The 24071-nt window shown below is 47.5% G+C and overlaps 1 protein-coding gene across 7 annotated transcripts; it reads right to left on the bottom strand.

Annotated features, from left to right (window-relative positions):
• Positions 1-445: 445 nt before the first annotated feature.
• TMEM71 (transmembrane protein 71) lies at positions 446-23069 on the bottom strand. 7 transcript variants are annotated; one of them, XM_037048572.1, is made up of 10 exons: positions 19478-19739; positions 18986-19074; positions 17772-17848; positions 16483-16543; positions 14564-14776; positions 12935-13107; positions 6405-6590; positions 2854-2929; positions 879-940; positions 446-788 (listed from the first exon to the last, which is right to left on the bottom strand). In XM_037048572.1, the coding sequence occupies exons 3-10, from the start codon at positions 17809-17811 to the stop codon at positions 688-690; spliced, it is 912 nt and encodes a 303-aa protein (XP_036904467.1). In that variant the 5' UTR covers positions 17812-17848; positions 18986-19074; positions 19478-19739; the 3' UTR covers positions 446-687. The 7 variants fall into 7 exon arrangements, with proteins under 7 accessions (XP_036904467.1, XP_036904465.1, XP_036904469.1 ...); XM_037048570.1 differs by having other exon boundaries at positions 19417-19739; XM_037048574.1 differs by lacking the exons at positions 18986-19074; positions 19478-19739 and adding an exon at positions 22855-23069.
• Positions 23070-24071: the final 1002 nt, after the last annotated feature.

Raw genomic sequence — 24071 nt, forward strand, 5'->3', positions numbered from 1 at the left:
TATGGGCTGGAGTCCTCACCAAAATAAATCTTCCCTCGGCATCACTGTGAATTCAGAATGAACAGGGAGTGTGTAAATAGGCGCGACACGGTGCAAGAGCAAAGGCCTGCGGACCGATTTGAATTACAGACCCCAGCCTCCCAGCTCCAGGAGTCGGCCTGCGGCTGCCACACTGAAGGGGAGGTAATTAACACAATCCATCTTGCCACAGATGGTGCTCCGTGGGCTGCTTGGAATTCCGGGAGCCTCTCACCCAGACCCCGGTCACCCTGTGAAATATGCTGACCGTGGCCGTCAGCCTGCAGGGGATTGCTAAGTGCCTGAGAGACAGCGGAGACACTGAGGTTCCTGACGAGACCATATCGTGCGCCGTTTGCCTGTTATTTAAGAAGCTATAGGAAAGAGTTCTCTCCATAGGAGGCGTTATAAAATGCAGTGCTATGGATCTATGAAAGGCCTTTAATACTGTTTAAAAATTAAAAATCCACATTACTTCCTAAGTCCCGCTGCCTTAAAAGTGAATTCTATCTATTCTCATGTAAGAACTTGGACACAGGTTGACGACATTGTTAGATTTCTGTGCTTTTAAAAGGAGGTCATCTTCAGGACAAACAATCCGGGCCTTTCCTGTATGCAGTTGTGCCATCCATCCTTACTCAACACAAAGTCCCCGGTTTCGGACGACGGTCATCTTGGTCTAGGCGTTGACAACACAGGTGACACTCTCCTAGCACAGGGGGTGGCTTTGAAGAAGCCTGCGAGGCTGAGAAACAGTAACTTGACAATATCTAGAGTGAGAAAAAGAAAATATATTGAAATGACCAAAGCTGGAATGGAACAGGGGAATCAGAGGACTCATTTGGGAAACGGTTACTTACAAGCAACAGTTACCATGCAGGAGCACGTGAAGGCACTGGCGAGCATTCCACCCAGAAACCATCTGCAACAAGGAAGCGCTCAGGGTCAGCCGTCTCCTTAGGCATTTGCAGCACGTGGGACGTTCTCTTAGACTGACTTTAGACGTGTGATGTTAGGATTCATCAGTGCTATTGTATAAAACTCCGGTAACAAAGAGAGTGTGGTCTTGACAAAGGGACAGAAATACAGATCCGTGGAAGAGGGGAGGCAGCCCAGAAATGGAGACAGTTAAGTGACTTTTAACAAAGTTGCAAAAGCTGTTCAGTGGGGGAAAGGAGTCTTTTCAGCAAATGGTACTGAAACAATTGTCTGTATTGAAACAATTGTCTATTCATGGGCAAGGAATGAACTGGCATGCCTAACGTCTCTCCTTAACACAAAATTTAACTCAAAATATAAACAACAAAGGTATAAAACTTCTAGAAAAAAACCAAAGGACAAAATGCGTGTGCTCACTGCCCAAAAGGGTGTTGAGTGTCTGGGGTTTTGCCAATCAGGTGAATGACTCTGTTGCAGGGTGGATTTATTTTTTAAAGAATAATGTTTTTATTGCTTTTGTGTTCAAATTATGACTTATTGAAAGAGATTACAAAGAAATGCAAAGAGGGGGAAGGAAAATATCAAAAATCCCATCGCCCTGAAACAGTCATTATGCAAATCTGATGTATAACCATTTAGACACCTCTATATGCATTTTTAAATGGAGCATTTTTATTTTAAGTTATTTAATCTAATTTTAAATTATGCATTGAAGTTGAGCTTTAGGAAAGGTACACTAAAGCATATAAAGTGCATATGCTTTTTGTTGTTTTTTTTTTTACCTAAGCCCCTGTAATTGCTACCCAAATCACGATACAGAATATTTCCAGCACCCTGTGCAGATTCCTTTGTTGGCCCATCCCACTCTATCCACTGGAATTGATCACTGTTCTTACATCTAAATAACAACGGACTCATTTGCCTTCTCTTGAGGTTTATTTTCGTATGTCATCACACAGACTCTGGTGCCTGTCACAGTTCCCTTGAGAGCAAGTAGCACTTGCTGAGGCCCCAGGACTGTACCATTCCTCCCCGTTTCACTGACTCGACACACACTGGCCAGCCCCTGGCACCATCCCTGTGGTAGTGAAGGCGACATGCAGTGTCTCAGCTCTCAGGGAGCTCACATCCTTATAGGGAGAGACAGGTCATTAACATGCATCCGAGCAAACATACAATAAGTGCTCTAGAGAACAGTACAGTGAACTGGTGTGCTACTACCCAGGGTGACAAAGGGAGGGCTCTCTGATGGTGTGACATTGGAACAGACTCAGAGAAGAGGAAGGACACACATTACAAGGCTTTCTGGAGAAGACTGTGCGAGGCAGCAGAGCACACAGCAAGTGCAAAGGCCCAGAAGTACCAGTGAGCTTAGCACAGAAGGTGCGTAATCACTGGCCTGGAGACTTGAGCAAGAAAAGGACAGGAGGGACATGCTTGACAGAGACTAGAGCAAGCAAACATCATCGTGATCAGGCAAGAAGAGCTCTGAGATGCTGAGTAGGCATCCCTGGAACAGACAGTTTATTTTAGGGTATAAAATATAATGGGAAAGGCAGAGTCCCGGCAGGACTCCAAGTCCCCTAGTGGGAACTTTAAGTGCCCTTGAACTCCAGGCAGAGGTCCTAGGTCTCTATTTAAAACAGAGTCTCTGAGGATTTAAACAAAGGGTGATACATAGTAGACTCCAGTTCTAGCAAGATGCACTAGCTTTTGTACGCTCTGTGAGATCGTGAGAGGAGGGAGGGGACAGATGAAGGAGTGCACGGACAAGTGACAAACCTTAACCGCAGAGCCACCTGCAAATGCTTTGGGGAATGAGGCACGTAAATCATCCATCAATGACAGCTTCATTAATGATGAAACACTACCACAGGAAAATAAAACCGGAATCACCTTGCACATGCAGACACGATCAAGCACGCAGCGAGCAGAATTGTTTGAAGAGAGATCTCTCCCAACAGACTGGTTTCTAATAGGAGAAGTAGAAACAAATGCATTAGAAATCATGGCTGATTAAATAACGCTGGAGCAGCAAAATCGCACTAAAACGTCTCTTCTACACACCAAAAACCGTTGTAAGACGTATGTCATCCCAAACAACTTGTCAGGAGTAACATGATACTGTTACGAAATGCTAGAGAAATACTGCCAATAGTTAGATTTTTTGTATCATAAAAACAGCGAATGATTATGCTACATAAATGATTTGGGGCTTGCCTTTTACTTTGCTGTTGGGGAAAGGGTTTGTAGAATGCATACGAGTGTCAGAAATGCAGGGTGATGACAATGACGACGACGACGGGATGATGATGACGCCCGAATTTGCAGAGTGCCCTATAATTCACAGAGCTTTCGGTTCACTTAATCAACACAACAACGCTTCGCCTGAGTCGAAGTGGGGAAAGAGAATTGCAACTCTGCACACGGGGAGTCTCTCAAGGGCAAAGGAGGATCGTATCTCACGGGCTGACAGCAAACCCCTCTGCTATCAAGCCTTGCTGCCGAGCCACAGTGGGACTGACCGCAAATTCTCCAGCAGTGACAAGCACGAGTTAGACCAATGGAACCCTGAGGGTTAGTCAGATGGCCTAAAAGAAATGAGAGCTGGCTTGAGGGTTGTCACATAAACACCCCCCAGCTTATTTTTGCCAGTGCTTCAAAAGCCCAAGTTCTCAACAGTTGAGAGTCACTTCAACAAGTTTGCACGTTGTTGAAAACTCGAATGACTTTGCTACGAACGCATTGATTGTTGTTATTGATGCTGTGAAGGAAGACTCGAGTCAGCATGTAGGATGCACTTAGTCTATTGTGTGGGCAGAACCCTGGAGAGAGGCCATGCAGAACATAGCAGCCATGAATGACGTCACAGCCAATGCGTGTCTTTCATGGACACTCACATTTAGTAGGTTGTTGTGGGTTCAGCTGAGCACTCAATCATCTTTCTAAAGTCTGTTTCTATTCTTAGCCCCCTCTGATGCCATGTGGAATTTGGAAAATTTTTGCTCATGGAAACAAGCCTAGTTTGACAAACTGCAAAGATCACTAGACTTGAATATTAGCGGATGACTGGGTTTAAACTCACGTTCTGCAAAGATATGAGTTATGCAATTTTGGACAAGGTGTTCATTGGTTCAATTCCATCAGTGGCCATTTACTTAGTACCTGTTTTGACTTAGCTGGAGTGTGACCTCCTTCAGGAAGCCTTCCTTGATTCCTTCAACTCCCCCTTGGCCCTTAGCCAAGATCCATGGCTCATGCATGTCCCCACTGGTGCTCTTTTCGCGATGAGTCGAAATTGCTGTTTTGTTTCTCTATATTTTCTTCACTACACTGCAAGCTCACTGAGAACAGTTGACCTGTATTTGCTGTTCTTTGGTGGCAGTGCCCATAATTTCTGTGGGAATCACCTCCCCCCTTCTCTTTGTTCATGGCTCGTGTGAGAGACCGAGTTCTCTCCAGCATCTGGCCTGCTCCAAGCCCTTGGAGTGTTGCATCCTTACTGACCATGATTGGTTTTGTTGAATAACTATGAACCTTTCAGAACCAATGGCACAGGCCTCATGACATTGCTCCAGAAGACTGTCGTCTTTTTCTGCTGGACTGGATCCTGGGAAGTTGCAGGCGCTGAGTCATGGAGGGCCACCACAGGCCAACAGCCTTTTAAAGAGTAAAGCTGACACTGAAGAGAAGAGAGAACGAGAGTGGACCCCAACAGACACCTGCAATCCATGCCTGAAATTGTCCTTAATGTGAAGCAGTAAATTCTGTTGCTGATAATGCGTTCGGAGTTGGGTTTCCACCTGCTGGAACTCAAACGTGCCTGACTGATAAGCACATGTCACGTGTGCTACACACTTAGCACATGCAGTGTCACCTGGAACAGAATGCACATGCAAAACCCACCTGTGCAGGAGGTAAAATGGAATTCGGTGGATGCCCACCCACGGCTTCCTAGGCAGGCAAGGAAGAGGAAAAGAGTTCTGATGGAGAGAGGTGCAGAGCGCCAGGGAATCACAGGGAAGGAAAGAGCCACCTCCTCCTTCCAGAGAATGCCGCACAGGGGAGGTCTTGGTTGATTCCAGCCTTAAAGAAGGGGTTGGGGTCTTAGCTATAGTCAGTGGGAGACACATCCCAGACACAGCAAAGAACACAGGCACCGGCTCACTTGACCTGTCTGAACTTGACTATTCTTATCGTTGAGACAGATACAGGGCATTTGATTGTTCCGCCCAGATCATGGAGGCCCTGCTCTCTGCCTGGCACTATGCGGGCAGTGTGGAATCCAAGATGACGAGGACATAGGGCCCATCCTCAAGGAGCTCATAGCCCCGTGGGCGAGACACAGAGGGAAACAAGGATGAGAGAGGGGAGCACAAAGAGGGGTCAGTTAACACGTCCTCCCAAAGAGCACATGGTGGGCTCCCTGGAGGGGGTGGCTATGGACCCTTAGTAGGTGTTGATCACCTGAAAACTGTCTAAACAGTGAAAGCTGCTTTCTGGTCATCCCAAAACCTGGAAAGGAAACTGGCAACCCCTTTCTAACATGTATTTTTGATAGCTGTCCTGGGAACAGCGTGGAGCAGGGCACGTTGGTCTTTGGGAGAAGAAGAGATGGTCAGTGAAGTGAACACTCATGACTTTGTAAATGCAAATGAAGTGAAGACATGGTTCCGTTTAACCTCAACCTGATGTGGTCATAGCTTTACAGTTTTTGAATATTTAATATACATCACACAGGATGCCAAGCGCTTTACCTAAATTATTGTCATCAGTGTAAGGTAGGAACTCCGATGACCCCCCATTCACAGAGGAAAATGTTACATTTAGAGGGTTTGGTGAATTGTTTCTGAGGCGTGGCTAACAAGCGGGGAGTGGGGCTTCAAACCCTGGCAAGCCGGTGGCAGAGACACAGTGTGACTCTGGGTGCCGCGGGGATCAGTCCTATATCGCCAACTGGAGATTAAGGGGCACGCTTGCCAGATCTAGCCGAATCTAGCTCAGACCGACTCCTGAAAGGAAATCTCACTAACTCTAAGTCTTCTGACTTTTCCTTGCCAGGAACATAGCATTAAAGGATAATTCTCCTCCCCTCTCTCTTCTTCCTGTGGACAATGTCAGATGCACAGCTAAGTAGGAAGATAAAAAACAGACACCTGTGCACACACCACCCAGATTTAGCAAAGCTTAACGTTCTGCTAAATGTCTTCAGGGTTTTTTAAAACAAATGAAACACTGCAAGTTCAGTCCTTCTGATGCCTTTAAGGCGACAGTCGCCTCTTCTGTGAGTACCTCACACAGGTGCTGGCTGCGCCCCAAGCCCTACCTTCCTGACAGAGGTTGATGCCAGTCCCTAAGAGCTCATGAGTCATTGCTACGCCTCTCTCCTGGAAGGAAGAATGACTTGGGTGTGGCAAAGATTGAAAAAAAAAACAAACCCAACTCACTCGAATGATCCAAGACGTTCCCCTGCAGACGATCAGAAGCCACTGGCTGGGACCGCAGGGACGAGCTGTGGGGGCTCTTCCTGGGAGTCTCAGGTGTGACGGGGCCTGCGGAGGAGTCTGCCATAGGCTCTGCTCTGGGCGTCTCCGACTCCAAGTCATCACTCAGAGAACTGTCACAATCCCCTCCTGGAAAAGCAGAAGGGTTCCATGTGTGTGTGCGTGTGCAGCGCACACGTCACAGTGCACTGCAGCCAGTGACCCTAGCAATAGTCTCTGGGTGTGAGGGCATCTCCGGCCGTCATTGTCCTGGAAGTCTGGAGAGGAAAAGGATCTTCAGTTCAGAGACCCGCCAAGGCCAGAGGCACCAGGGTTCAGTGAAAGAAGTCAGCACCAGTGCAGTTGGAACAAAGTGACCGAGTGCCCGAGGGAACCCAGTGGAACAGGGAGCTGGGAAGCCAGACAGAGGGCAGGTCACCAGGTCACCTGGACTTTCGGCTGAGGAGTTTGGAACCTAGGCTGCAGCCAGTGAAGTGATGGACCATCTCAAGGCGAGGCCGGCGTCCTGGGCAGCCTTCTGTGCATTTCTATGTAAACACTGTGGTTTGATATGGAATAAATATTCAGGTGGTTCTGAAAAAAATCAGGAAAAGTCGGAAAGGCTTTCTCTGGTTTGATGGCTGCCATGGGGTGTGGGCCAAGTGATTAAAGAAATGACAGTGGAGAGGAAAGACGGAGGCCGCCCACAAGCAACACCCCCAGAGAAGGCCCCACGCCAGAGGAGACTGGAGTCTGGAGCAAGGGGACTGGAGAGGGCACGGCTCTGTGGGCGAGGGGCAGGCCGAGCTGTCCCTTCACTCGGCACATGCTGCACGGCAAGGGGCTGGGAGTGGGGCGTCAGAGAGACACCCCAATGTGCCCTGCTCAGCATGCAGGGGACAGACACGCCAGCCCCCAGTGAGGACACCGCACATTCTGTGTCTTCTTATCTCAGTCTCCTCAGAGAGCCCTGCTCTCTGCATCTGGAGGGCAGGTGATAATTTGTGATCTTGTGATTACTATGTAAACACACACTATATAATACATAATTTGTGTGACTTTTTATTTAAAGTCTGCCTTTCTCACTAGACTAAAAGCTCCATGAAGAAAAAGTCACCTCATCTGTCCCAGACGCCAACAAATAATGCCTCGCTTACAGCTGGCACTCAGTAAGATCAGTGGGTAACTGGGGTGTCTGGTGGGGGCAGTCCGGGACCTTCGAAGTTTCTATGCACCAGGTCTAGCCTGGGCCTGCTATCCGGGGCTACAATGACCATGGAGACAGCAGGTCAGCTCTTGCCCTCACAGAGGCTAAAGCTGACCGAACAGAAGCCTTCAAGTAGGCCCTGGCTGGTGTAGCTCAGTGGACTGAGCTCGGGCCTGTGAACCAAAGGATCGTGGTTTGATTCCCAGTCAGGGCACATGCCTGAGTTGCAGGCCAGTTCCCAGAAGGGGACGCACAAGAGGCAACCATACATAGATATTCTCTCCCTCTCTCCTTCCCTTCCCCTCTAACATTTAAAAAAAATCCTAGAAGGCTTCAAGTAGGACGGCCTTCTGGCCCCTGGCCCCAGCTGGTGGGCTGACCCCACTGGTGGCCCAGCCCTCCCGCCCAGCCTGGGTACCGACCCAGTGAACCAGTGCTTTCGGACACAGGTACCCCTGCCAAACCTGCAGGTTCCCTCCCAGCATTCTTCCTCCCAGCGCTCTCCCCACAGCTTGTGGCCACTGGATGCAGGAGCACCCCTCCAGTTGCTATAGAGAAGAAAGCTGCAGAGAAGAAACTGTGCAGACCATCCAGGAATGATCACCCGACACAGCAGAGGAGGTCGGGGCCTTGGTCGCTGCAATGCTGTTTACGGCAGCCCAGACACAGAGACAACCCAAGGGTTCAAGTTCATCAGTAGGTGAATACATCAAAATCATTCTGCCCTTTGTGACAGCATGGATGGACCTGGAGGACATTATGCTAAGTGAAATGAGCCAGTCAGAGGAGGACAGATAGCACTGGAAGTGCCTGAAATCATCGTTTTCACAGAGTCAGAGAGCAATAGTGGTTGCCATGGGGGATGGGGGAGAGGGCGCAGAGTTTCAGTTTTGCTGGATGAGTAAGTCCCAGTGATCTGCGGACCAGGGCGCTGCCTGTCGTTAACAATACGGTGTTTTATACACTTCAAAATGTGTCCACAAGGTACATCTTATGATAAATGTCCTTAGTATAAAAAACAAAGAAACCAAAGCAAACAAACGACAAAGGGACACAAGGAAGCTCTGGGGGTGCTGGATGTCTATTACCTTCGGTGTGGTGATGGTATCGTGGGTGTTTGCATCGATCTAAACTCACCACATGACAAGTACACACATTAAACACGTGCAGTTCTTCGTACATCACTTATACCTCAACAAAGCTGTTTCACACAGAGAAGAGGCAAATGGTCACATCAAGGTGGACGGGAGAAAGAACTGGGAACTTCCTGAGCGGATTAATTATTCACGAGAGGCAGTTCATTACAGCCTGGAGAGATGGAGGGGCAGCTGTGGGGACAGCACAGAGGGCCCCGTGCTGTTGCCCCAGCTGCCTGCCCTGCTGAACTTAGAGCTTTGCCCCTGAGAGTCGGTGGGAGTGAAAAGCTGTGTCCTACGTGGAGTCCTGGAAATACTACATAGGCTTTTCTGGAAGAAGAGATGGCATTACAGAGGGCAACCGCAAAAAAATTCTTAACATTAAAAACAAGATCAAGGATTTTTCCTCTCTGAAAAGACATGTTTTTGCCCCCAATTTACAGTGTTCCCAACTGACACTTCATTTTTTCTCCACCCTTTGTGGTAAATGAAAGGATCACAACGCAGGAAACATTTCAGCAGTTGGCCCTTGTGTCCTGGATTTGAAGATACCAGTCCCATCCTGTGTCTCCTGGTTGATCCCGTGCCGTTTCCTCCTCCTCTCCTGTTTTGGAGAGGTGGTCTGATTCTTCCAAGCACGTCTCCATGTGCTCTTATGGAAGGTGGGCACTACTGCTGTTGGAGAAGGGGACACAAAGCCTCACACAGAAGTTCCCGTCACAGGTATCCGTGGAGAGGCAGACATTAGCTCTGGGGAACATCGCAGACCTCAAGCTGGGGTGGCGGGCCTCGGTCCTCTCGTCTTTCTTTCCCAGGACTGCAGAAATAGAGTGGGAAGTCCTGCTGATCTTCCTTGCATTGGGTGAGTCTTGTGTCCCTTTGCAGTGTGACTCACGGGCTCTGGACGGATCCCCACAGGGCTCTGGGACTGGTCCCCAGTGGCGGTCCTGGGGTCTAGGAAGCTGGCTAAAGAACAAATTGCCGCGAACGAGGAAAGGTGTCTTAACATAGCTGTGAAAGGGGCGGACTGAGGATAAACAAAATAGGCAACAACGAAAACAGTCATTTTAGCCCGAAGAAATGAGGAGAAAGTCGGGGGAAGTAAGTTTTGATTGCATCCATTGCCCAGAGAGAAAACAGCAAAACAATTTTGAATTTTCGAGCCTTCTAACTAGGCAATATTTCCAGAGGAAAATAAATTGCTGATCGAAGTCACGGTCCTCGAGTAAATCCGGGAAAGGAGTCAGGGGAGACTTGATTACAGTTGACAGCCAAGATGAGAGGTGAGCCGGCACCCATGCATGTGCCCGGGTTGACTAATTACAGACTTTGGAGGGGGTGGTTTGATTTGTTATATTTAGAAGATCTTCGGAAACCATGAGAATTTTAACAAGACACCTCATGCGCGTGCGGCTGTGCTGTGGTCCAGTTGCTTTAACACTGTTTGGATGTATTTGCTTTGCAGAGGGAACTACGGGAAAATGAGACGTGAATTTCCGTCTCTCTGCAACACGGCCTTTAGAACAGAAAATCCCAAACTCGAATCATCCGAGCATCATTTTCCCAGTGTTTGCCACATCCCAGAGCCTGCTTGCCCTTAGCCATTTTCCATTTTCCTCTAATTGTCCCGTTTTAGTCTTATACTTTAAAGGGAGTGCTGCTACTTTAGAGGATATCAATCCTGTAACTGCCGTAAAGAGAAAATCAATGCAAAAATAAGCACAATGAACATGAGACCTTATTTAATTCGCACTGAATACTGTTTGAAGCAGAAAGCTCTGAGCTTGTCCTCTGCTAAGAGAACGTTGTTCAAAAAAAGACAGAGTTCAAGGGTCTCACAGGTACTGAGGCTTCAAACCGACCTTGGTCTTGGCAGCATTGCCAGAGGAGTGCCGGCCGCTCTCTCACTGTGAGATTCTGTTCCTCACCACCGGGTTCCAGAGGCACTGGCCACCCCACTCCACCCTCTGGGAAATACAGCTTCGGAGCTGAGGAGAGGGGGGCCCTTCGTGCAGCAGAAAGCCAGCCCAGAGCCAGGGGATGCAGACTTCCAAAGGCACAAGATAGGTCTGCATGTCGGAGGCCACTTCTGCAGCAGGGCTCCCACTGAGAGGAAGACGCAGCTTGAAAAGGCGTGAGAGTCTGACGCAGGCAAATCCGTAGAGACAGAAAGTGGACCCACGACTGTCAGGGGCTGGGAGGGGCCCTCGAGGATGGGGAGCCTCCGAGACTGGGAGTAGGGTTTTCTCTTGGGGTCATGAAATGGTGTGGAGTTAGAAAGTGGTCCTGACGGCCTAACCTGCCTTGTAAACATATTTTAGAAAATCGCCCACTTCTACACGTTAAAATGGTAAATTTTATGATACGCGAATTGTAACTCAGTTAAAAAGTAATGAGCGCTCTTTACTTCCATTCGCGTTCGTGCCGTCTGCCAGGATGCTGACCATCAGTGAGACAAGCTGGCTCCGCGTGGCCTTCTGACTGAAGACCCCAAACTCAACTTATTTACCAGAGATTTCTTCAAGGCTGCAGAACACTGGAACTAGCCTCTTTGGGAAGCTGTACACCATCAGCCATTTCTTTTTTTTTAATAGCTTCATGAGGCTGAAAACAGAGTTCTACATTTATTTTTATTAAATTTACTGGGGCGGCGCTGGTTCACATTACGTACATCTGAGGTTACAGCTTTATAACACGGCACCTGTGTGCTCCACTGTGTGCTCACCACCCGAATCTAGTCTCCTCTCCCCACTGTGTATTTTGACCCCCTTCACCCTCCCCCACCCTCCTTCCCCTCTGGTAACCACCATTCTGTTGTCTGTGTCCATGAGATTGTTCGCTTGCGTGTTTGTTTTGTTTCTCGTTGTTGCTTTCTGTTTTATATTCTGCACATGAGTGGAATCGTTAGGTTCTTGTCCTTTTCCATCTGACTTAATTCACTCGTCATGTGAGTCAAGATCCATCCACGTTGTCCCAAATGGCACTATCTCACCTTTATTTGTGGCTGACTATAGGCATTTCTTTATATTCTTTTCTCTGGCGATGCCATGCTCTTCTGCTTCCCTGCCTGAGAAATTTTCCCCAAAGGGTCTTTCTTGGATGCGGCACAGTGAGCACCTGCTCAAGACTCCTGGGTTCGAATCCAGGCTATGCTACTTATGGGTGTGAGGCCCCGTGAAAGGTATCTAATCTGCATTAGTCTTCCCTTCTGTCAAATGGGTGTAGAATAAAATGTACTCTGTGTTGTTGCGAATCTCCCATTACCTTATATAACTTTTCTTCATGGCACTTTCCACAATTATTGCTTTGTATTTGTTTGTGCAATTATTTAACAAAGGCCTAAACCCCACTCCCTGACCCACTAAACTAGAAACAAGGGTTATGTCGTTTCTGTTCACCGTGTACCTCCATACCTAGTGCAGTGCCTGGCAGATGGTAGGTGCACAGTGAATATTCATTGTTTCCTTCCTAGTAAAAAAACAATTATAACTATAAATTATGAGGACCAAGCATTGCACTATCCCTGATGCTTATTGTCCCATTTAATATTGAAATATGCTTTGAGTTTCTGTTTTATATACCTATATATTATATGTACATAAATATTTACATAGAATATTGTTGTATAATATGTATTATATAATACACATATATGAGATGTCTAATATACACATCCAGCATATTTTAACAGAATATTTCTTATATTAGTATCGTATATACTGATCTATGTTATAATCTATAAATATATTATCACACTATGCATACATATCTTGTTTTAAAAACGAAGACACTGAGATTTAGCCAAGTTGAGTAACTATCACAATGTGCTCAGACGAGGACTTGAATTTGGATTCCAGTACCCTTTCTCCATCCATATTCCACATAGAAAAGGCACCTTGCAGATGTGCAAATATTTGCCAGGTTTTACTTACTAATTTACACATTTAAATTTCAGTCTGTTTTGCAGGACATAAACACATATGTATTTGCATCATGTAAGTACTGGAGAGAACTCAGACGAATGTTTAGCACGTGGCCCAGCCTGTCCATCAAAATGACTGTCATCTCTGGATCTTACATTGGCCCAGGACCAAATGTGGCTACTGCCCGTTTGGAAATAGTTCACTGTGGAGAAGGAGATGCAAACTCACCATTTCCGTTGCAATGGTGCGTGTCCAGCCTGCTGACTCCCTCCAACCAGATGTCCTCACCTGGGGAAGAGTCGACATCGCCAAAGATACTTCCGTGCAGCCAGGCTTTAGAGGCTCTGAGGTTGAAGAGAGAGGAGAAGGAGCGACAGGTTCTCTTTTTCTTTCTAAATATCCTGGAGGGAAATGAAACAGTGGATTCGTATGGTGGATAATGAACAGCAGTCACCTCAAGTCAAAACAGAATCCAGTGACAGTGATTTGATGAACAGAGCACATCTCTACAATTCAGGTTCACAAAGCCCATGTTATTTGTTCTCTCTACCGATTCCACAGAAGTTTCTTAAGTTTCTGTGTGGGTCAATGTCAAGGATAGCAAGACAAAAGACAAAACCTTGGGTACAAACAGTTTAGTATGAGAGAAAGGAAAAATGCAGATAGAGTCAATGCTTTCATAGAGCGTATTCTGTGCCAGGTGTCCTTCTAAGTGATTTACATACAGTAGCTCACATTGTCCCCAGAATGGCCCTTTGAAGAAGGCCCCATTCTTATCCCATTTTTCCAACTGAGAAACGGAGGCACAAAGAAGCCGAGTAACTTGTCTGAGAAGCAAACCCGGGAAGTCTGACTCCACAGCCTCTGCTGTGTCACCGTGCTGGGGTGGGGGTGGGAGTGTGAGCGCCCACAGAACTGCTGGGGGGGGCCCTGCTAGTTGGGAGCACCGGCTGCAAGAGCACGGGAGGGGTGGTGCTCATTGGGGTCCAGGGGGCTTTGTGAGGCAGCTGGGCTCTGAGCTGCACAGGGTGACCTGAGCTGCCCACGGAGGCACAAGTAGGTCCCATATTGAATCATGCTGGGAACTGAGGCTAGAAAGGTGAAAAAAGGGGGGGGGCTGATAATGAAGAACCTTGAATGTTACGTGAAGGTATTGGCATTTAAGGTTTGAGCAACGGGAGATCACCGATGTATGTCGAGGGGACAGGGTGGGGGCGACATGACTGTGTGCCTTTCCTGAAAGAGTTTGACTCCTCATGCACATCCAAAGTCCCCACAACCCATCCTCTACGTCGAACTCAGTGTTATCTTGCTGAGGAGAAATCTGACACTGGGGCACATTTCTCTTCATCTGCAAAATAAATCCCAGACTCCTCAGCCTGGAATGTGACCCCCTCTGCCCAGCCCCCGCTCTGAGCCCTGTCTTTGGGCCGCTGGCCTTTTTCATCCTAAGTTAGATGTCTACCAAACGACTTGCCATTCCCAGAACTGTATCGGGGGCGCTCGGAACTCTCTCCGAAGTCTCCTTTCCCGTGTCTCCTTTAATTAACGTCCTGCTTCTCTCAAGGCCCACAGCAATCTCCATCATTTCTAGGAAGCCTGTCTCAACCTGCCGCCCGGGTAAATGCAGCCTTCCTCCTTCTCCCCTCATTTCGCCCCGTGCGGACTTCTACCCTGGCCCCGCATCAGTGCCTTGCTCCTGCTTGTTTCCATGTCGGCTCTACTGCCCCCGATTAGCCCGTGAGCTCCCACAGTCTGGGGCAGCGCTGGGCTTCATGCTGAATGGACGACTGAATGCGTGAGTGCGCTGGTGGATGGTTGGACTTTTGCGTTCTCTGAGTAACGTTTTCTGCGCACCTAACCGAGTTCTCCTTGTACGTCACACTGGTCTGGGACGGGCTCAGAGTTATGTGGCCATCTCTGTCACAGAGGACACTGTCTTCCGTCCAGATGTAGTAGCCATTGGTGAGGAGCCTGGGACTTCGGCGACAGGGAAGGTAGTAGCCTGTCAGGGGGTCCGTGGAGCAGCAGTCAAAGGAGGTGTCACCGGCCAGGAAGTCACAGGCAAAACTAAAGAGGGGACAAAGATGTATGCAGTGGCATGTTACTCGGCCACAACAAGAATGAAATCTTACCATTTGCAACAACATGGATGGGCTTAGAAGGTATAACGCTGAAGGAAACAAGCCAGCCAGAGAAAGACAAATGCCAGAGTTTTGATTACATGCAGAATTTAGAGAACAGAGTAAATGAACAAATGAAACAGAAACAAACTGAAAGACACAGAGTTCAGACTGATAGTTGCCAGAAGGGGGCTGGGGGGCTGAGTGACAAAGGTGAAGCGAATAAGGAAAGTCCTTCGATTCTGTGTTTAGAACACCCAGTCACACAAAATCCACATCTCTAGTCGCCGTGAAGGAAAAGGCCTCTTTGTATTCACGGCCAGCAGTTGCTTCGGCGACCCTAAGGATGTCGCTCATAATTTCCACTTCATCTCCTCCCCTGTGAGCGCGGACTAAAGAACATTTGGGGCTTCTTTCTCTCAAACACCGTTTCTTCACCATCCCGGGCACCTACACCCTTGATATTGACCCTTAGAACAGCCTCTCTGGGGTGTTAGGAGTTCATAGTAGTAATAGACAGGTTATAACTCCACAGCCCCCCCCACACACACAAGTTACAGGGTGAGCATGCAGCCAACGAGATCCCTCTAGCCTTAGCCTTTGCCAGCTCCTCTCTGCGTCGACCGCACAGATGTTTGTGTGGTCACCTGTCCTGACCCAGTGTCAGGGAAGTTTCCTGTTCAGGTACGTGAACCTGTGTGTGTTTTAGGTCTGAAAAAACGGTCACTCGTCCGTGTGACTGGAAGGCAGCCTCATGTGCTGCTGAATTTCTGATATCTTTTTAAATGTAAAAGCCTATTCATAATTCACACATGCATTAACTCTACTAATACTATTTTAAATGGGTATCATTTAGTATCAAAAGTCACTATGGGCCCGGCCCCTCCTTCATTCTTTATCTGGTTCAGACAAACCCCCCTAAAACCCAAGTCGCACTATCTTTGTTGTGCAGCTGGGGAACAGAATGGCCTGAACAAGGGCGAATGACTTGGATACTTTACAAGCTAGTAAGTGGCGGGGCTCAGATTCTCGCCCTGGTCCACCCGACTCGAAAGGACGTGCTCTCCCCACTCGGCCTGTTTGCTCCTCCCGGGCTGGTTCACTGATAGAGGGAGGAGGCAGAGAACTGACCAGAGGTCCCAACGCCAGTGCAGGGTCCAGCTGGCACCCGCCCAGGGAGTAAACGATGGACAGAGACACGCAGGGCGGGGAGGAAGGAAGGGAAAGAGACTTCAGTGCAGAAAACCGGACGAAATGGTAGACTCCCCATGTTTCAGTGGAACATGAAATTTGGCCAGCTTGTGCGCTGCTATGAAATCGTGTTGCTTTTGTAAAGCGAGACAGAACAAGCATATTTAAGAGAATGTAAATTTGAGAAAAAGTAACCACATGTCGTTATTCAGTAGTTTCTCCACTCACTAAACCAACAAACAATTCACATTTGCCTGCACATTCACACCTCCCTCCCCCCCAAAAATCCATTATTAGGTTTAGATAAGCCTTCCTTTTGTATGTGCGTGAGAGTGAAAATATATACCCACCCCTGACCGGACGATACCTAGAATTAGCGTTTTTACACCAGGAAGACAACAAAATAATGCACGTGGGAGGGGAATTTGATTGCTTTCTCTCGGGAAGAGCCCCGTAGAATACCTCGGGAAAATGCACGTGGGAGACAGCTCTCCGGCGAATTTTCTGTCGGGCTTGGAAGAACCTGCAAACGCAAACGAGAGAGAACTGGACATTTGTCGCCCTCACCCCACACTCACGGGGCACACGACAGAGGCTGTGAGGAAGGTGCGGACCGCTGACGTCCAGCTTCAGCAGAGACTCTAACTGGCTCGGCCATCCAGCGAGTCGGCACTGACCCAACCTGTCACCAGGCCTCCACGGGAAGCCAGGAATATTCTAGGGGCTTCTGTCCTCTGTTTCTTCCCCTGCTCAGCACTCCTTTCAAGGTCCCTTGGTGCAGGATGAAGTAATAATAGCTCATTAGCATCAGACTGCTTCATGACAAGGAGGAAACAACATCTTGTGTGCAGCTATAGAAAACCCAAATCAATTGCCCAGGTTATTTTAGCTTAACTCGGTGCTTGGACGGATTCAGTCTTCCGCTCAGAGTCCCTCTGATTCATGCATTTTAAGGCACTTCGATTGCAAAGTAATGAGCAAAAGGCAGTCGTGGAGGGAAAAAAGTAAAGTTTTGTTTCATATAAATGATTTTCTAATGCATGAAGCCTGTGGGTATTCTTAATTAAGAAAAAAAATCCACCTAGTCATTCCAGTTTAACCCAAAGTGTGGCAACAGATCTCCATTGGGGAAAGTCGTAGCTAGTGAATATTCTAAGCTCTGAAGCAGAATTTTATATTATACAGAAATGGCACGCATACTTCTACTAGACAGGCTCAGTGAAACTTGATTCCATCATTGACAATATCTAAGTAAAGGAAGAGGTTTAGACATTCAGCCTGGGCTGGTTGATTTATACGGAGAAAATAGTAGGTGTGTGGGGGAGGGGCAGAAGCAGGGTTGGGGGAGAAAATGAGAAGAGGAAGGAAGAAACTCGAAACCACTACCATTTCAACAAGTTACGCCCTATTTTCTGCAAGGAGCTATCAAAATCATATAGTATTTTTTTATAGACAAACAGTTTTGCATCTTAACAGTAGCTGATAAACAATCTCCTTTCACTTTTGTGCACAGGCATCTAAAAAAAAACCAGTGCTTTTTTCCTTTCTCCTAAAAGGAAAAGTACCACGTTTCTCTCAAGGAAAGAAATGAAGCCAAGATCATTGCCAAAGTGAACACTGGCATTTAAGAAGCACGAGCTTCTGACAGATGGTTAATGGCACGAGTATCAGCAAAATCAAAGCGAGGAAATTGCTAAAAGGAGTCTAATCATTCAGAAGATAATTGCACCCAGCAATCCGCCCACATTTACTTGCCACTGGTGTTGACATCCGTTGAGGTATTCCGTACATTTCGGGAAAGCTGCTGGTTCAAACTTCACAGATTTTTCTGCAAAAGATGTTAAAAAAAAAGGTGGGTTACACATTAAAAATAGAAAAGTGATGCCAAAACAGATGGCATCTACTAATTGCACTAGTCAGATCCCAGGGCTGTAATAATTCGGAGATACAGGAGGGGAGGCTGGAGACCAGATTGAAGGGCCCCGGAGGCTGCGCCTGCCTCTGTGATTTTGTACCACATTCTCCACCGTCTGGCTCGGTGCATCTAGATAATTTTTTGCTTTGGGAAAGCTAGACTTGTAAAGGTTGACTTATGATCAAAATAAAATAATAAAAATAAGTTCGTGGATGAAGAAATCTGAAAAAAGAAAGATGTATTCTAGAGCCCTCTGAACAGACGTACTTATATTTTCATCATTTGAAACACATCCACTTCATTGACCAGCTTCAAATAATGCCTGGGACTGGTGCCTGTCTCTTGTCCAGCACCTTGAACCATTGACAGGCGGTCGCAGAGAGGGCCAGCGGCCTTTGGTGCAGTGCTTGTTACCAGCCTGTTATCAGGAATGCCCATTCCCAAGCTGCGCGAGTGGCATCGCACAAAAAAACAGCACACCGCTGGGCAGGCTTCAAAACTCAGTTCCCACACACGTATTGTTTACATTCTCAGTTACAAATGAAACACGCATCCGAGGGTGCAAATTGTGTGAACTCGGATCATTCACCCCTCATCACAGAGGTCTACCTTCTGTTAGTTATTAAACTTGTACCTGTCACTGTCCTAACACCTTTATGAAGAAGGACTAGAGGCTTTTCTGATTCCCCACTTCTATCCACAGTTTTTAAATGTAATAGCTAGTAATGCATTGTTTCTGTCACTGTGATACATGAAATTAAACCAGGATAATTCCATAGCTCTGGATCGAGTCTTCCAGTAAGTTACACACAAAACCTGTTTGAAAATGTTGATCCTGGGGAGAGGGGAGGGAATTTCAGGGGAAAAGGGGAAGGGTTCACAGGAACAAGTATAAAGGACACGTGGACAAAGACTAGGGGAGGTGGGAATGGGGGGTGGGCTGGCTGGGTGGGCTGGGATGGGAGTAAAAGACAGAAAACTGTACTTGAACAACACTTAAAATTAAAAAAATTAAAAAAAAAGAAAATGTTGATCCTGGCTTACATACACCTCTAGATAAGTCAGGACACCTTTCTGGCATCCCTTGGCTGATCCCTAAATCAAAGCATTTGATTCCCACATTCATAGATTTCGTCTGTCTGGAATATAAAATAATTTTGTTTCACCGTAATGTAATAGTAGATCATTTGTCCTTTTGAGTTTTGGTCCATATACTATAAACATGTCCAGCCCAAATTACCCATTGTTAGCTTTCCCCAAGCATTGAGTTTAATTTGAAGCTAAGGAGTCCCGAGGCAGGAAGCGCGGTCTCACGGCTGTGACTCACTACACTGATAGGTGCAGCAAGCTCCAGGCACCCCAGAAACAGTTAACTGGGTATTAGCTACACTGAAAAAGACTTCAGTCACAGCTCTGAAACTTTTCAAGAAACAGATCCTCTCTAAGCAACAAATCTGTTTTGAAAAATTATTTGCCCATACACGTTCTTTCCAAAGGGAGTTCCCAGTCTTCCTTCCAACTGATAGATAATAAAATAGTTACTGGAATACGAAGCTTCTTGAGTCTGACAGTCCGTGCAGAAATCCAGGACTTAGCGGTTCTTCAGCTGAAAATAACGTCAGCAAGTCAACAGGTGCAGACATCTCCTAATAGTGGGAAATCCCATCTTGCCCTCCTTCTGAGAGATGCCTGCACACGCTGCCGCGCGGGCGTTTGCAGAGAAGCTCTGTCTTCAGCCGCCTCTTGTTCTTTCGGTCGTTTCCTAGAATAGAAGAGCACACAGCTCTTGGAAAAGTCAGCTTTCAAACTGCTCTTGTTTTCTTTCAAAAACAGCCTGCGAAACCAGAGGCTGAGCGGCAGAATGAGGTCACACTTCCTGTGGGGCTCACATCAGTGACATTCGCGCTGAGGAGCCGGGTGAAGACTCAAGATCGTCTCCTGGACCAGCAGCGGGGGGGGGGGGGGGATGTGTGGCCGTGAGTCAGGCCAGCTGGCTACACCGTGGTCACCAGGAGATGCTTGTCTGGGCTCACTCGGCACCCCTCGCTGCAAGAGCAGGAGAGGAACTCAGAGAAGCCCCGCTTCCCGCTGATCATCTCCTGGCCATTTTCAGTATCAACAGCGCATAGCAGGGCTTTGTTCAAACCAGTGGTGATGCACCGGTGTTGTTCAATGTACAACACAATTGAATACCAGGAGCTTGACCTTGTGAGATGTCTGCCCCGGAACTATGCTGATCCATCCAAGGCTGGGCTTTGCTGGAAACTACCCATGGGTGGCATTTCACATTTTACGATTTACATTATAGCAGAGCTCAGCGAACTTGATCTTGGTGGGTGCTTAGGGATCTCTGCTGCTGTAAGTGATCACAGAAATACACGTTTGAACAACACTGAGGTGTGCGGAGTCACGGGAAGAGAGTGGGTTTTGGAGTCACACAGACTGAGGTCCAAACTCTCTGCTCCGTCCCAGTGGCATGTGCGCAGATTTGTGGCCTCACCCGTCTGACCTATAGTTTTCTCCATGACAAGCGTAATGACATATTAATATATTTCAAAGGATATATATTGGGGCTTGGAGAATGAAAAGAGAGCAAAAAATGAAAAATAAGTGAGTCCTCAGCTCAGATGTGTGAGATGTGTTTCTTATTTTTTTTTCCTATAAACCAGCTTCGGAGGCCCCCATTGGTTAGGCTGGTAGAAAAGTTAATCCCATTTTTGCTTGGGGCTCCCTTTCCCCTTCAGATAACGCCACAGGCGGGATCTTCTCTAGAACCCATCCCAAAGAGCGCAAGCTGTTAGGAGAGCCTGCCTTGCCTGTGGTAGGCAGCTTTCAAAGCTGACCCTCAAGGATTCTCCCGTAATCCCCCTCCCCCAAGGGTGGGCTGAAACTGACTTCTTAATACACAGAATGAGACAAAAGTGCCGGGTTGTAACCAACCATGATTAGGCTACAAACACTGCACCTTCTGTTGTGCTGGGACCTCTGTTATCTTCTCGGTTTGCACAGTCTGATGGTCTGAGGAGCCCACACGGCAGAGACCTGATGATTGTCCGGGGAACTGAGGCCCTCGGGGGCGTCACAGCCGACCACCGCAGGAGAGAGCCTGGAAGGGGATCCGCCTCCAGCTGAGCCCCACCTAACGCTCTGATCACAGCCCGAGAGACACCCAGGAGCAGAGAAGCCCATTTAGTGTTGCCCAGATTCTTGACCCACTGACACTGTGTGACCATAAATGGTGTTTCCAGACACCAAGTTTTGGGGGAACCTTCTATACAGCAATAGATAACTAGTAACATATCGTCCTAATAAAGGTGACCTTCTGAGCCATGGACTACTCCGGGCCATGTGGTCAGCGTGTCTCTGCTGTCTCACTCAGGGCCAGCATTAGAGCACAGGCACGTTTATTCAGCACCGCGTCTAGTCACAGCTGCCCAGGTTTACCGGATAGCCACCCTGCTCTGCAGCTGTTCTGCGGGCCTGGGATGCTCTTCCTTGTCCTTCATAGCTCTCCTCCTGCTCATCCTCTTCCTGTTCCTCCCACTCTTTTATTTCTCACCCTTCTCCTTCCGGCCGGGGCTACTGTCGTCCAGAGGAGGAGGGGAAACTCCTTCTGACTCCTTCAAGGCCCTCTGCTCTGTCTGTGCCCACAGCTCTCAGTCTGCCATCTGTTCCTCGACATTGGAAAGTGGAGAAGTCCTTCGGAGCCTTGAATTGTCACAGTTTCTTTGCTACCAAGCCGGCATGTCTCTGGCTGTAAAAAAAACGGTCACAACATTTTGTCTGTTTGATTCCAATCAGCTGTCTGGGCCAGTATTCATACCTACATCATGGGGAAACACACCTCTCTCTCTGGTAGCTTGGCTGTCCACTCCTTGGGTATTCGTCGCGTGTTATATGAGTAATTCATGGGCACGGCCTTGGAGCAATTTTCAAGCTGTTTGGTTTTACGTCAAGTACATTATGTTGGCGGTACGAGTTGTGAGCAGATCGTAAGGTCAGAATGTCACTGGGGGTTATGTTGCTTGCAGGTGTGTGAAGGTGGGGATAACTATATGAATATTTGGAGAAAATAGTATTTTAATTTTAAGTGGTATACTAAGAAAAGACGAAGAAACCAGAGAAGTGGTAAGCCAAGATGGGGGTTTGTTGAAACCGGTCCACGTGAGCTTCTTTGTAATGACACTGGAGTCTCTCACGTTCTGACAGCGAGACAAGAATAGGATCTCTAAAGGTTTCCGTTTGATTTTTAGAATCCACGATTTCCACACAGATTCACTGCTGTCCTTTCATCATTTGCCTTTAGATTTAATTTTGTTATCATTGATGATCTTCGGCTTTTTTTCTACCGTTGCTAATGTGTCTTGTAAGGATTTATACAGTCTTTCTTGCAACTGGGAGGATTCCTGTCTCTCAAAGATGTTCCAGATACATTCTTACTGTTTGCTCAGATTCAAATTGGAATTGCAGCAGGAATATTTCTTCTTAAAGAGAGCGAGAGAAAGTGGGGGAGGGAGAGAAGGAGAGAGGCAGACTGAGAAAGCAAGGGTGGGGCGGAGGAGGCTTGGGAGGGACCGATTATCTAGTGAGAACTCTGTACTATGGTCCTAACAGAAGTTATATTCTTGGTGACAGGAACAGTGTCTCATTCATCTCTGTAATCTTCGGGAGCAAATTCAGGGCTCGGCACAAAGTCCCCAGAAAATGTGTGTTTTTGTGGAATCCGCAAAGAGAGAAACGGGGAGGACCCTCAGAGATGACCCTGACTAGATACACGGACCCCTGGGGAGGGTGGGAAAGGAAGGTTGGGACCACCTGGCATTTGCAGATCACTTACAATGTGCCCAGCACGGGAGGCTTGTTCTGTTTAATCTGATCCTGAAAACAACTCTGTGAAGTGGGTTAAAGTTCCCACTTACCTGTGAGGAAGGGAGCATCCAGGAAGTGTCTCCACCCCGACCACTCTAGTGACGCTGACCACTCTGGTGACAGCCTCGGGGCTGATTTACAACTCCTACTCCGGGTCCTCCTCCGGACCACCGGCCCCAATACGCTTTCTTATTTTAAGCTGCTATGTAAAAACAGTGGCAAGAAGCAAGCTAACCTCTTGATTTCTTTCAAAACTACAGTCTCCTGTGATCTTCATGATACTTATTGTTAAAAAAAAAAAAAGAAAGAAAAGACAAAAACAAAGGGCGTTTCCCCTCAGCCTGCTGGAGCCGGCTCTGTTGAATGTTTTGCAAAAACACAAAAGGGGAAGCGATTCAGGCCCCGACCACGAAATGTTGCCTCAGTGTTTTCTACTGCGGCAAAACCAAGGGCTGTGGCAACACCAGTGCCACCACAGCCTCTGTCCCCCGCCAACCCTCTTTTCTCCCCCACAAGGGCACTTGTTTCATCTGAATGTCAGGCACTTACTGTGGAGATGCTCGTGCTGTTTTCTGGCACTGATCAAGAGGACAGACACTTAGCCAGATTGCAAGTGACCAGTTAGAGCCCATGTTCCAATCCCATTCACCCTGCATGCCACTTACAATTTTGATTTTTGATACTTATACTGTATTGAAGTCACCCTTGATATGTTGGTCTCCTTGACTACACGGCTAAAGGCCTCATGATCAGGAATTGAGTTTATTCATTGTTATGTTCCTTGGACCTAAGCACTGTACCTGGCAGATGTTCAATAAATGCTTGTGGGAAAGAAATGGAAGTAGGACGCTGTTTTTTATTTGTCAGAGCTTGAATCACAACTCTAAGGAACTACAGGGCAATGATAATTTTGGAGCCTGCACAGAACTCTTATTTGAAGTGTACTCATCCTTCAAAAGGTATTTCAAGCCCCACTTCCTTTGTGTGGTCTTCCTTGATTTGCTGAGTCAGAAGGAGCACACCCCTACGGTGCATTGTCCCTATTCCACATTGATTAACATCTAGTTTTCTGTTGTACTTGCTTGTTTCTGTATCTGCCTCCCCATCACGGCAAGTCACCTCAGAATTGGACACCTAGTTAGATTTTTCTTTCTGTTCTGTCTGCATCACCCGTTTTCTAGCATTAGGTAGAACCTCAGTGTAAGTGTGTTGAATAAATCAACAAGCAAACGAAGGAAGAACGCACGCAGGCATGCCGTCTGCCATC

Source organism: Sturnira hondurensis, unplaced genomic scaffold (genome assembly GCF_014824575.4).
Source record: "Sturnira hondurensis isolate 20B ecotype Veracruz unplaced genomic scaffold, ASM1482457v3 Scaffold0006413, whole genome shotgun sequence".
Classification (NCBI taxonomy): domain Eukaryota; kingdom Metazoa; phylum Chordata; class Mammalia; order Chiroptera; family Phyllostomidae; genus Sturnira; species Sturnira hondurensis.